Source organism: Sparus aurata, chromosome 15 (assembly GCF_900880675.1).
Source record: "Sparus aurata chromosome 15, fSpaAur1.1, whole genome shotgun sequence".
NCBI classification, from domain to species: Eukaryota; Metazoa; Chordata; class Actinopteri; order Spariformes; family Sparidae; genus Sparus; species Sparus aurata.
This window is the reverse complement of record NC_044201.1, coordinates 15,147,615-15,162,434: the sequence shown is the minus strand read 5'-3', so window position 1 is coordinate 15,162,434 and position 14,820 is coordinate 15,147,615. Positions and strand designations below refer to the sequence as shown.

The 14,820-nt window shown below is 41.4% G+C and overlaps 2 protein-coding genes across 2 annotated transcripts; one reads left to right on the top strand and one right to left on the bottom strand.

Annotated features, from left to right (window-relative positions):
- Window positions 1-2,202: 2,202 nt before the first annotated feature.
- Window positions 2,203-5,574, bottom strand: fignl1 (fidgetin-like 1). The gene is made up of 2 exons (XM_030442272.1): window positions 5,418-5,574; window positions 2,203-4,626 (listed from the first exon to the last, which is right to left on the bottom strand). Exon 2 carries the CDS (start codon window positions 4,607-4,609, stop codon window positions 2,666-2,668), a length of 1,944 nt encoding a protein of 647 aa, XP_030298132.1. The 5' UTR covers window positions 4,610-4,626; window positions 5,418-5,574; the 3' UTR covers window positions 2,203-2,665.
- A 706-nt stretch (window positions 5,575-6,280) lies between these two features.
- On the top strand, window positions 6,281-13,935 carry ttl (tubulin tyrosine ligase). The gene is made up of 7 exons (XM_030442274.1): window positions 6,281-7,056; window positions 7,288-7,366; window positions 7,507-7,739; window positions 7,973-8,108; window positions 8,208-8,477; window positions 9,864-10,007; window positions 11,084-13,935. Exons 1-7 carry the CDS (start codon window positions 6,888-6,890, stop codon window positions 11,283-11,285), a joined length of 1,233 nt encoding a protein of 410 aa, XP_030298134.1. The 5' UTR covers window positions 6,281-6,887; the 3' UTR covers window positions 11,286-13,935.
- Window positions 13,936-14,820: the final 885 nt, after the last annotated feature.

The window sequence follows — 14,820 nt, the reverse complement described above, 5'->3', positions numbered from 1 at the left end:
ACAGCAGAACCCACTCATTCTTCTTCCTTTTCAAAACCTGGCCTACATTACCCATGATACAACTGAGTGACATGACTGGAGGCAATTTATCACGATTTATTACATGCAGCTTCCTCCGGAGCCACAAAAGACCAACAATACCACTTTTTTTTCCACATATGCAGTAGTACTCCCTAAGAACTGTAAACACACTTTAATGTGTAAAATAGGAGGACTTGCCCTTTAAGTATAATGTTGAGGTACTTGTACTACTGGTGTTGTCAAAATTATTTCACCTTTAAACTCCACTATTTTTATTTTACAGCTTTATGTACTTTATTCTTTTACATTTTTTTAATGTATTCTGTTACAATATATAATATTCAATGTTTGATTTTTTTTAAAGATTAGAAATTAAACTTGCCTGGCTTGTGAAAATGTATTAAAAAGCATTGTCTTGAAGAACTTACAAACTTAGATTTGTGTTGCAGAACATTTGTTTTTCTTCTTTCCTGCCCTATTAATTATCTCACAGCCCCTCGGATTTATCTTGTGACCCACTTGGAGCGGCTGAACTGAACGACCTAACTGTAAATAACAGTTAAAAGTGGTTGCAACTCAACCAGATACAACAGTACAGTGCTGCCCACACAGTGATGCACCAGTATTAAAAGCCTATCTAATATGTATCTGTAAAACACGTATTTATCCTTGAGATTTCTGTCAGGATGGGTTTGGTGACACTTTGAGTAACAAACTCATATTGTTTTAGTACTAATTAATAAGCTGTAAAAAACTGTATTCTGATTTCATTCTGCACATGTTTCAAGTAGTGTTCCCAAATAAAATCCTGCATTGTTTCCTATGAATCCCTCATGCGACTATTCCCTAATCCCTCAAACTACTATATGGAGGAGTAATTACAGAATGTTAATGCACTGAATGGCTGTTGCTGAAAAATGCAGACCATTAATATAAAAACTGTCAATTTCATTAACATTTTAAGGATTTTACCTTTAAAAACATTTTGCTTAAAAATATTACTTTTAATAATACTTTTACTCTTCATTTCTGAATACAGGACTTCTATTTGTAAATGAGTTTTTTTACATTCTCTAACAGATATTGTAACTTAAGTAAATGTAACAGAAATATTCTAAACACAAAGGAGGATTTAAAAAAATCACCCCCATCCCCAGGTTACTGGTAGTTTTAGGTGATACATTTTAGCTCAGTTTGAGTATATATCCAGTAGAATTACATGTTTGTTTGTTTGTTTTTCAATAAATGTACTGTGTAATGTCAGTGTTTGTGACCACACAACTCCAGATGTGACCACTGCTGCACAGCCACAGTCAAATTGAGCTACAAGCTTACACCATATGGCACCGTTTTCGGCCCATACTCTATGGATCCCAGCAGCACCAGAGGAATTCTGTGCATCTGTCCCGCTCCAGCTGTGAGGAGTCCTCGTGTACGGAGATGCCCGAGGGGCGGTTGTGTGACTACTTTCACTGCTGGCTAATTCAACAAAGTTTCAATACAGTGGCCAACCACACACATCTGAAATATTTATCAGGGACTTGACAAAAAGATGAAAAATAAATGAAAGCCATTTTTCATGGTCTTCCAGATTTTCAGATTGTTTCATTAAATTTACATGAGAATTTCATTTCATGTGTGCACAATCTATAATAGTCCTCTTCAATAGAACCATGTGTGTATGAGCAGTGAGGCAGTCAAGTCAAAAAACATCAACAATGTTAAGAATCTCCTCTGACAAGTACCAACAGTTGGCGAGTGTCAGTCTTATTGATTAATACTGATGGCTGAGAAATTAACTAGACAGATAGTTTCAAATATAGACATCTACATCAGCCATGAACCCTGTGGGTTAATGTCACCACTAAAATTAAACTCATGGAGCTTATTGTCTAATAAAAGGGATGTATTGCATTAAGACATTTTCCTGTTGAGTCCACTGCTGTCTTAATCGCGAACAGGAAGGGAGGCAAAGCAAAGGTTACGTTTTTTACTTTGTCTTGCGAAACTTCCACGGATATGATTGGCACATCTAGACTCAGGACAATTCTAGGACTATCAGATTCCAGGCAAATTGATACAGAGATGTGCAAATAAGAGATCTCAACAAAGAGATCACACTGCCCTCTGTGGATTAGACGGGGAGTAGGAGTGATGTGGGGAATTACACAAAAGTGCAGATTAGGGCAAAATTTAATTTTATTATGAAAAAAATACAAACTTAGCAATGCAATTAATCAAAACTACCTGAAACAAGGACAAAAGTTCTGCATTAACATACTGCATATATTATTGCTGAAAATATCTTTGTGAATAAATGCTAAATATGCTGAATGTTCATCCTAAAAAAAGATGCTCATGGTATAAAGGAATTCATGCACACATAACATGGTGTTATAAATGCAAACACATCTGCATGTCATCAACAGATCGCAAACATCAGGCTGGTTGTAGAGAGATGCCCTGGTGGACAATCTTAATGCACATCTCTGCGTTTAGAAACTGATCTTTGTGAGGATTGTTGGTGAGCTGTTGATCACAAAGATTTAGATTTCTCCAGGGCTGAAAGTTTATCTAAACTCAGTTTAAAAGAACATCAAAGCATTAATAGAGGCAATGGCTTAATCAGAATGAGGAGGCAAGTTTAACGTCCACATCCAAAAGTCTTATTCCACTCTTCATACTGCTCCAAGTCTTTTGATGAGACGCTGGGTCGTACGGTCTTCAGGGCCTCTTGGAAGTCAGTGTACAGAATTGGTCGCACCTGGTCAGCAGTGATGGTGGCGATGTCGCTGAGCTGGATGCTGCGGATGGGCCCTAGAGCTGCCTCTCTACACAGCTGAGTCATATCAGCCCCTGAGAAACCCTCTGTGGCTGTTACAACACAGTCCAGCTCTTCCTCTCTCAGCTGGTTTTTCTCTTGAGACATTAGGTTCGTCACAATCTGCGATCGGGCGGTTGCTTCAGGCAAAGGGATATATAACCTCTTTGCCAGTCGTCGTCGGGCAGCCTCGTCTATCTCTTGAGGCCGGTTGGTGGCGCCCACCACCAGGATGCGGTCCTCGGCTGCTGTGGCTGCTCCATCCAGCTGAACCAAGAACTCTGTCTTTATCCTGCGTGATGAGTCGTGCTCCCCGTCCGTCCGCTGGGACAACAGTGAGTCAATTTCATCAATAAAGATGACAGCAGGCTGGTGGCAGCGGGCAATGGCGAACAGGGCTCGCACCATTTTTTCTCCTTCACCCACCCACTTGGATGTGAGTGATGAAGCACTGATGCTAAAGAAGGTGGCACCTGACTGGCAAGCTATGCATTTTCCTATCAAAGTTTTTCCAGTCCCCGGAGGTCCAAATAACAGGATGCCTTTGGGAGGACCACGGAGGCCAGTAAAGATGTCAGGTCGCAGCATTGGCCACACCACAATCTCCTTTATGGTGGTCTTGGCAAATTCCAGGCCTGCTATGTCGTCCCAGGCGACAGGAGGCCCGTGGTCCATGATCTCACTCATGATTAGCTCGATTATCTTCGGTTCAAAATTTTTCAGGCGCTCATCCAAGATCTGCGGTTCCTGATTGGAATTATGACTTGTTCCAACTTCTTCCTCCTCCTGTCGTGGAATAGGTGACACAAATTTTGAAAATGTTCCTCGAGGCCTGTTAGCACCCAGAGATTTCTTCACTGTTGCTGCCATCCCGGGGGCCTGACCTCTTTGGGGCTGATGGGAATGTTTTTTCTGTTGATCAACAAAGAACTGTTCACGAGCCGTTTTGAAGTTGCTTCCAGCTCGTGGGTCAGCGCCTGATTGACCTCCATGTTGCCCTCTGCCACCGTCACCTCCATCTGGATTGTAAAAGTTCTTCCGCTTAGACGGGTTGGAGGTGGAGAAGAAGGAAGACTGGTAGTTTTGCGTGCCCCCTGCAGGGCCCGGGTTTCCTTGTGGTGGAACTGCAGGATGACTAAACACAGTCTGTGGTCGGGCTGGAGGTCTGGAAAATGTGTTTGGATTACCTGAGATCCACTCAGAGCCTCTTGGCCTCTCTGATGTAATGTTACTAACAGGATTACTAACAGTGTTGTTAACCTCTGCCTTGGGCTGTGGTGCTCCTATAGGTTTGAACAATGCAGCCTCTGACCTGACTCCAGTAAAGGGAGCAGACAGGGAGCCGACTTTGCTCTCTTGCCCCACAGTTATGTTAGCATCTTCTGGTGCCACCAGAGTGCCTCCTCCCCCTGTCCCTGCCTGAATCATCTTCTGCACGCAGGGCAGCTCCAGCACACTCTCCATGGTCAGGGACGACTCCCATTTGTCACTGTAGTTCCTCTGACTGCGGGCCAGATGCAGCGCGCTCTCAGCATAGTTGTTAAGCCCTGTGTGGGGGTCATCCGAGTCCAGCACTGCGGCATAGCACTCCGAGTAGGTCCTGAGCAGGCTGGCCATGCCGGCCTGAGAGAGCTGGGAGCTTGCCCATGCATACTGAATGGAGAGGATGTGGGCCCGGTAGGCATCGGCCGTCTGTTCAGGTGTACAGTTGCCAGATGAAATGTCAAAGGACCTCCTCTGCCATTCGTCCAGGTGTGCGCCACTCATGCCTGGCCTGCTCCAGTCTGGTGAAGGAGAGGGGACAAAAGTTATTAAAAATAAATGACCTCAGTAAAAGCCAAGGCACTCATTAACCCTAACACATACAGACAAAAAGTTACCTCTCAGTACATTACAATCTGTCAATCTTCATGGGTATATGACACAGAGATCCATTAACTCTGATGAAGTTAAGGGATTCAGAACAACAGATTTTAAGAGCACGGTTAAAACTGAAGCAGCAGCAGTAGCTGAGATAGCCTGTCGTTAAGTCAATGTAATGTGTTAGGCAGCTCCAAGAAGGCTGGATCCCACTAATAAGCATCCCAACTCAATAGCATCTCTTCATTTAGACTCCCCCTGCCTGATAAATACCCTGTCATTGAAACACCTCAGTTTTTTTAGCATGATTTGTTAATCTCCATGCGCCAGCTGAGATAACCTCTAAACACAGGTTATTTTGTCAGTCTTGGCAAAGGTCGCCCAGAACCACAGAGTAGTACTGATTATGACTAACGTTAGTAATTTAAACAACTGGGTAAAATTGGTGAAACGACCCTTTAATTATGCTATATGCTAAAAACCAAGGTTGAGTAACATGTAGCTGTAGTTACTTTAGATAAGGTAAAAAATAACGAGCTGATGCAATGTCCTTTAACTTTCAGGTTATCATTCATCTGACTGACAGGAAAAACCTAGCTTAGCCGGCAATGACCTGCAGTAAACAAACTGTGAACAGGACAGCCATTAGTGTTCACTGGAAATACACTGCACCACACAACAGGTCTCAACACTGAGGATGAGGGATGCCACTTACTATTAGACAAATCTTCTTATGATAGTATGACAGAAATAAATAGGTGCAACACTACAGACATAAGTTTTATGACGTCTACTCGTTGAAAGTTGTTGTGCTTTCTCTGGCTGTGTACATGTTCCCGCCGTCCGTTTTCTCTCCAAGAGTACGACTTCCGGCCACGTTCCAATTCGTTCTTCAAAAGCCCACATTTCTCTCTAATCGTCGTTGTCATCAAATGTAGAAACCCAGCCAAGGCTGGTGTAACTTTTTTAAGTATACCATGGGAAAAACTTGAATTTAAACTGAAAATATACAAGCTATAAGGGGTCAAACTGGATCAAATAACGTATTTGAAAGTATCTGGACGGGGCCCATAACTTGTCACAACTAGGGAGTGCTCCATTTATCCCTCAGGTTCGCCCAGAAACTGGGCACTATCTGTTAATTATGACGATATATCAATTTCTGGGGATATCTTCTTGATTGATAATAATTAGAAGCTTTGATGCAGTCTAACGCAGCTTGAGAACCCTTTCTTAAGTTTCAATACTTATTTTCTCCGTATCAACACTTGCTCCTTGCTGCTAAGTTGTGGCAAGGTCTACGACGCCATCTTCTGGTCATAACACGCTAACCAAATTTAACGATTAGAGGGTCGATTTGTCGTGTTGTATTCTGGGACATGTAGTACCATCGATGTTGAAATTCAGTCGGTTTCCTAATTTCGACATGAATAATCCTTAAAGAAAATCACACTTGTACATTTATCCAATTCCAAGCCATGTTCATGTACTTTTAGTTTTAATAAGAAGTAGTTAAATATTAACTACACGTGATATCAGTGTGGGCGTGAACTACACTAACCACAATCGTTGAGCTTTTTGTTTACGCTGTCGACAGTGGATGACAGCGGCTGCAGACTGAGCTTCAGAGATATGCGCCGCCGGTGGGAAAATAAGCTGCGTTAGTGATATTGTGTAGCCAACTAGATAGTTAGTTAATGTCTTGCATTACGTATGATCAAAGTCTTTGTCTTTAAGAAGGGATACCGGAAAAGTTTCCTGAATATCTGTTCACAGTGGTCGCGGTCCGTTAGCTGCAGCTAAACCCGAGACGGGATGTAAATTAATCCAGACGGGACCAGCCCCAGGAGCCGGTAGCAGCAGTCAGGCAGTCACACCCTTGTCTGGGGTTACTGAAGGGACCCTGTCTGCTGAACAACGTTTCATTTCTGTCCTTCATATGTTATGGTTTTTTATATACATACATGTTCATCTCTACGAATCGCAGCTTCAGAAAAATTGTATGAGTTAAACTGGGAAGTGTGGACTGGATATGACTGACTCATCACTATGGCACGGACGGAGGAGATAACCCTGAACGGTCTCTCTGCTGCAGTGCCAACCAGATAGCCTCATAACTAGCCAGACAGCTAAGTGATTTACACGTGTATATTACATACTTCCCCCTCGTAGTCAACGTGGCATTATGAATTCCCCGATGTACACCTTTGTCACCCGTGATGACAACAGCACTGTTTATGCAGAAGTTTCCAAAATCCTCGTCTCCACTGGACAATGGAAGAGGCTGAAAAGAGATAATCCCAGATTCAACTTAATGCTTGGTGAACGGAACAGACTGCCCTTTGGACGTCTAGGTAAAGGATGCCTTTTCCTATTTCACATGACACTGACAGGAGACTGAAAAGCATGTTTGTGCTATATTTGGTTGCACACCCACTCAGGATGAGACAGCTGCTGTGATTGTTCTCGGCTGCCTGCTACATCACCCTGTGGAAAGAGTGTGTGTCTCAGTTATATGTGCGGAAAGAACACAGGTCAGTGGATGTTTTAATGGATTTTAAAACGTCCTCACTTTGACTTCACAGGTCACGAGCCAGGACTGGTGCAGTTGGTGAATTACTACAGAGGAGCAGACAAGCTCTGCAGGAAGGCGTCTCTGGTCAAGTATGTATTAGTCTTAGTCTATAGATTAGAAATCTATATCTTTTGTTTTGCTATCATTAATGTTACTTTTCTGAAAATAAATTATTCATGTGGGTGTTCCATTAGCTGACCTTTCCTCTCCTTCGTTTCTCTACCATCAGGCTAATAAAGACAAGCCCAGAGCTGTCCGACTCCTGTAGCTGGTTCCCAGAGTCCTACATCATCTATCCCACTAACCTCAACACTCCTGTTGCTCCAGCTACGAATGGCATTAGTCATCTGAAGAACAATCCCAAGACGGATGAGCGAGAAGTTTTCCTGGCCTCCTATCACTCTAAAAAAGAAAGCGGAGAGGGCACAGTGTGGATAGCCAAATCTTCTGCTGGAGCAAAAGGTAAAATCTTTTATGGGCACTGGTTTCACTGGTTTAAATCCCAGATAGTTAGTCATTGTCCCTACTATGACTCAAAAGGACTGCATGCTCTTTCTGCAATATTTGAAAAGTTTAGCTTTGCTAAAGGCAACATTTCTCTTAAAAATCCCTTTGCACTGTTTTAATCATTTGCATTCTTACGTTAAGGGCGTAGTATATTTAACACATTAATATAATTGGTCTCATTGCAACAGGTGCTGGTATTATGATATCACATGATGCTAACCAGCTGCTGGAGTACATCGATAATCAGGGACAGGTTCATGTGATCCAGAAGTACTTGGAGAAACCTCTGCTTCTGGAGCCGGGACATCGGAAATTTGACATTAGGCAAGTCATTTATGTTTAATTCAAACCCACAGAGACTTAGCTCATCTGTCTGGACTTTTGTAACACAGATACTTACGGCTTATGTCATGCTGTTTCTAGGAGCTGGGTGCTAGTGGACCATCAGTACAACATCTATTTATACCGGGAGGGTGTGCTGCGGACTTCCTCGGAGCCGTACAACAGCTCTGACCTCCAGGACATGACCAGCCACCTGACCAACCACTGCATCCAGAAGGAGCATTCCCAGAACTACGGGAGATACGAGGAGGGGAACGAGATGTTCTTTGATGAGTTCAGGCTGTACCTGCTGAACACTCACAATGTCACCCTGGAGACCACCATCTTACCTCAGATCAAGCAGATCATAAAGTAGGTTCTTTGTTGCTGCTAGTGTGTTATACTACATCCCTAAAACAAAAGTTGAATGAGTTGTTCAGTTAAATATGTCCTGGTTTACAGTGTAAGTAAATAATGTATTCTTGTTCAAGGAGTTCCTCTTCTATAAAGCTGGATACAGACAATAGAGATGAAATGAGACAAGCTTGCTCTAGTTTGAGGACATGTTGCAAATGTGAAAGCCATTGATTTCAGCTTGTAAAATAATGTAGATATTTACTGCTTCATAGCACAAAATCCTATTATCTTTGTGGAAATTTGATTTGGTTGCTAACCAGAAACAAAAACAGCCCCTGACCATGGCATAAAAATGCACGCGATATATTTTAATGATTCCATTTCAATTCTTTCAGTTTCAATAGCCCTCTTTTAATGCAACACTCAGCTATTGCAAACTGCACCCCTAATGATCTGGTTAGGAATGACGAGTTTAGAAAGCCACTGGTTGATGGCAACTAGTGGCACCTCTTGTAGTTCGCAGGATTCTGTCCTGTAATCAATGCTAGTGCTTTGAGACGGAAAAGCTATGTACGGTTGAGGAGAAAAGGAGGTTTCAGGAAAAAGGAATCAACTCTTACTTTGTCAAACAGGTGAATGAGACCAATCCCAAGACAAGTCCAACTATTAGAAGAAATTTGCTCAGATATTCATGGTCCCTCGTAGATACATTCTATAAACTTCAGTGGTCCGTTAAATTCTTCTCAGGCGTCATCATCAGGTGAAAATTTCAGTTTGTCCATTACTTGCATTTCTGACCAAGTACCTGCAAAACTAGTGACATTCAACCTGAGCCGATCTTTGTGTTGAGTGCTTATTAGCAAACATTAATGAACATGGCAAAGCAATATTCCAGCTAGCATTATGTTTGTGGGCATGAAGCATGCCAGTCTGAGCCTTTTAGCTCAAGTCCACTCACAAAGAGTTGTTAGCATGGCTGTAGACCTTTAGTCTCATTAAAATAAAATATGAGGGAGGACAAATTAATTCACATCTGATGTGTGTTTTAAAACATCCATGCTACTAAAGCGGCAAAGTTTTATTATTAAGACAGAGCAGCATTATTCGTACACATACAACGTTTCATACTATTGGTGTATTAGGCATTTTACTCACATTAGTTCTCTAATGTGTTGCTACTGTAGAAATATTACTCTGATTTCTAAATTGCAGCCACACTCACTTAAAAGAAAAGTTGTGATCTGGACAAGAGGCTTTTTTTTTTATCGTGTACTTCCTTTCAAATGACAGTAGAGGCCTTATTGCTTGAAATGCTCCGAATTAATTGCATGAAGTTGTTGCAGTGTGTTTTATTATTATCAGACGGATGAGTGCTAATGATTTTGCTATCTGGTTTCACAGGAGCTGTCTGACATGCATCGAGCCGACAATCAGCACCAAGCACCTGTCCTACCAGAGCTTCCAGCTCTTTGGATTTGACTTCATGGTGGATGAGAGCTTCAAAGTGTGGCTCATTGAGATCAATGGAGCACCAGCTTGTGCACAGTCAGTAACATTCAGCTGATCATTCACTGTTTGTTTTTTTTTTCCCCTCTGTGGATGTTTCTGCCTTATACTCCAGTTCATATTCACATCTATTCCTCCAGTCAATACTTGATTATACTTTTACTTCTGTTTACAATATAGGGAATTAAGCTTTTATTCTATTTCTCTAATAATCCTAAATATATCCTGGCTAAAATGTTGGCATATTTGTTTCGTTCTATTTCTTCCATGAGGGGTCTGGAAAAATGTTTGCATTGTTTTACAGAACTTTAACTTTTATTTTGAGAGCTTTGGCTTGAAGCTTCAATGCAAACGGTCATGTAAATGAATTTCTAATGTTAGTAGGGGCGCGATATTAAAACGCGGGGCTCTGCATTAGCTCATTTGGTAGAGCATACACCCCCCATGTACAGAGGCTGCGTCCTCACTGTAGCAGCCCAGGGTCTGAGTCCAACCTTTGGCCCTTCGCTGCATGTAATCCCTCCTAACTGTTATTACCTTTCCTGTCATATCTCAAGCTGTTCCATCAAATATGGCCATAAAAAGACCAAAAAAAACCTTTAAAAAACAAAACACAATGATATTTATAACATTGAGTTGAAAAGCTGTCTCACACTATCAGTTCATAACAGACACAGAGCAGCACCCAGCATGACAGAGTCTGACGTTGAACTCGAAATTAGCATATAAAGATGCCTGCGCCACTCGTAAATCATCGCATGGTAGCATTTTAGGACCCAGTGGAAACAATTAACAGCGACATAGTGACAGACAGGACACAAACAAAATGTAAGCACCGTTAGAAAACAGTGCCGTACACTGCGGCCAACACGAGCACTATGCAATGACACCTACAGAACCACCACAGCTCTCTACTAAAATCAACAGCGCCTGTGAAGGAAATGCAGAAAGGAATATCGTCTCATTCTTGTGTCTCGTCTCACTATGCGTACTGTGTACTGTAACATCCCTAAATGTCAGACATTAATACAGTCACAGCTTGCTTTAGGACATGAGTGTTTCCTGTCTACTGTATTTAAACTCATGAAGTCTCGTATTATCACTTCCCCCAACAGGAAACTATACCCAGAGCTGTGTCAAGGTATCGTGGAAGTGGCCATTTCCAGTGTCTTCACCCTGAACAGCAGCGGCGACTCCTCATCTGCTTCCTCTTCTCCTTATTCCTCCTCCCCATCCTCCTCCTCGTTCACTACCAACTCCTGCTCCTCTCCCAAACTGAGAGCGCCTCTCCACGTGGGTCCTTTCACCCGACTGTAAGCACACAAGTATTCCCCTCGTCTTCTCCGCACTAAAAGCTTCTTCATGCTCTGTCCTCACTCCCAAACGCCACCTGAAGTGTAGCACATGCCAGCGAGTCGAGCCTTTAATTGTACCTTTCATGTCACGCCTGGAAGGAGTCTTTCTTTCAATGGGAAACACTGAACTACAGAATTGATCTCTGCTCTCCTGATTATGCACATTTTGAATGTGAGGATGGTTGTGATAAAAGGATCGACAAACTTCCTGGGAGTTGCTGAACGACGACAGACGCCCCTCCTCTCAGTTCCACCGCCGGTTTCTCCCCAAGCAGATTAATGGAGGTCTGAAGGATGCAGAGACGCTTCACCTGAGACTGTAGTGCCTTACATTTCCAGCCACGCTCCCTTAAAAAAGACTGCCAGTTAGCTTGCTCTGTTACTGTGACTTGTTCTTGTTCTATAAGCCTTTGCACTGTTGCTCTCAAAAAAAGTCATGATCAGTCCACAAGTATTAGCAGAAAACAGATCCCTTGATATCTGAGATCGTATTGATTTTTTTGTAATTTCTCATCAGACACATTTCTCATTTTTATTCTTATTTTATTGCAGCTCATCTGTAAGCATTAGTTTCAATGAGGAATGCTAACAGTGATCAAGAGGCTGTAAAGATGGATGTGTTTAAACTTAAAAAACTAAAACACTAACCCAACATGTCTGATGAGCTAAACATGTCAAGGTTTGCCTTGAAAATCAACATTCCCTTTTACTTGACCATGTGGACACAACATGTTATTTACATTCAGGGCAGCAGGGGGCACGATGGAGTCTGTTTCCACAAGGTCTGCTGAAGTGTACCTGTCCTCTGACCTATATGGCAGTGAGCAAAGAGAAAAAGTGAACTTCCGTAAGTGGAGCTATATTAGCAGTATTAGCTGACATTATTCTCTTCTCAACTATTTTTCTTTCTTTTTTTTAAATAGGCCAGCTGAATACGTTTTATTTGTAATTTGAAGAGAGCACGTTGTGTGAAAGCATGTAGTAGTGCGCATCCTCATACACCGCACCTTCTGCCCCAGTTAGTAAAGAGCTGCCCTCATGTCCGTTTTATTTCCGATGGATGAAAAGCTAGCCTGTCTTTGTAAAATGTGTTTGAACTGGTGAAATGAGAGTAGAGTAGATTGTACAAAGTGTGTTATTGATCTTTAAAAGCACCTAAAGACCCCATGAAATGAAACTGACTGGACAAGATAAACATTAGCTTGTAAGATAATAGAGCTGACGAAGACAAAAAACAATACATGCGTCACTACCAAAGAAAAGTAAGGGGACGGTAAAAGACTGCAGGGAAGTCACAGTATACAGACACGGGTCCTCATCTAGTCACTGCCTACTCCTCATTTACTGCTGTCGTTAGCTCGTGTTGCTGTCTGACACACTCTTGCATTTCATTAATGACTGATTGTTTTTGTTTCATGGGGTCCTTAAAATATTTCAGTCTTTTTCTTTGAACTAAATCTCTTTGTGAATAGGTGAGACCGTAGCGGTGTAACTGTCCAATATGGCTTGTGTCAAATGTATTTTATGTTACTGTTTGGACTGTTTGTTCAAAAGGAATATTTGGTTTTTCTTTCAAGATGAAACTTAAAGTTAGAGACAACTGCACGTCGGGTAGTTGATTCAACTGTTGTGTGTCCAGGAGCTCATTTTAAACACAGAATAAGTCATTAATAGGAATTTAAGTAGGTTTGTCTTTCATAATGTTATAATCCCTGCTGTTCCTCTCTTTTATCCTCAGTTCACATGTTTGAGTAACATAAGTTAAGGGACACCATTAGAGCATTTATTTATGTTTTTAATCACTGTGTGTTTGTGTTTACAAGATGACTCTTGGGAATGAAGGCTATGTAAGTGGTGGAAGGTAACAAAGATAAATAGGGCATATTGTGTTGGAAAAAACTGAACAGGGCTGCTAAAAAGATAAATCCCAGTTGGTGACAACATATGATGGATCCATATCCACCATGTATTACAGAGCCCTGATGTAGCTGAAACAATGTTCGAAAGTTTGGCGAGATATTGATGTTAGCAGAAAATGGGTATCTATGTCATGATTGTGATGGCAAATAAGTTACAAGTGTTTGCTCAAAAGCAAACGACCAGTATGTGTTTTTATTAAATTTGTAGGGAATTGTCTTTCCATCAAAGGGAAGGGTGCCTTAGAGGGAATTGCAAATTGATAACAAGAAGCAATGGACCTCCAGCATTTAAATGCACCTTCATTTGTTTGTTTGTATTGAAGTGAATTTGCCTCAGTTATTATTAGACCTCTTTTAAATTCAATGATGTCATTTCCTCTTATTCAGAATTTCTTTGCACATTTTACTCCGTTTGTCATGTTTTTCTCATGTGTATCATATGTTTCCTGGATTTCCTCATCTTTACCAAAGATCACATTCATGCTGTATTTCCAGTGTCAAATAATGTTTTGTAGTGGCTATAATCCGGATTTTATCACATCAGCTGGCCAACATGATCCAAAAGCAAGTATCATACTCAGAGGGATGTCTGTGCTGTGTTTTTGTTCAGAGGTGTTTTATCCAAAACCATGCATGAACATTTGTCTTTATCAGAAACAATATGACTAGAATAAAAGATATTGCTATTATCAAGCTTTGTTCATGTGAAAATATCTGCTTTACATGGTCTTCACGTCTTCTGCTAAGATCACTTGAACACATTCAAGATCAACTCTGCACTGCACAAATGAAGGTAATATGATCTTTACATTTGACTCTCAGTAAAATGTAAATGTGGGCAATTCCCAAAATGTGCTGTTTATCTGGGTCAATATAAAGAATAAAAAGTTGAATGAATATGGTTTATGTAGGAAAAATTTACACGTTTGCTGATGCTATCCTGGTGACTTTTATTTCTCTCAAATACAACTTGAATTCTTTATTATTTCTTTTCCCTACCATTGTTGATAACTGAGAAAACTGTAATTAACTTTTTTCAGCTTCTGAAAAGGAGGCATGCCAGAAAAAGGATAAAGACCCACAGTTTGAAATATAATGTACAGAAAACATAATTTGATAAAACTTTCATCTACTTTAAACATTTTTTTTACATCCCTAGGCAGTTCTGCATACAGGTTAAACATGCGGTTACATATCTGACATATTTTCCTAAACTCAAGGACTCACCCCGTCGGAACCCCTCATCATCTCAGTCTGTTCCTCAAGTCTTTGGACAACCACTGTGGGCTGTATCAGAAGAAATGGTAAATTGTGAATGGTCTATAGCACTTTTCCAGTCTGCGGACCACTCAAATCGCTTTACAACACTTGCCACATTCGCCCATTCACACACACTGACACACTGATGGCAAAAGCTGCCATGCAAGGCGCCAACTGCTAATCGGGAGCAATTTTGGGGTTTAGTATCTTGCTTAAGGACACTTGGACATGCAGTTGGAGATAGCCAGGATTCCAACCAGCGATCTTCTGATTACTATATGACCCGCTCTACTTCCTGAGCTACAGCTGTCTCAAGAA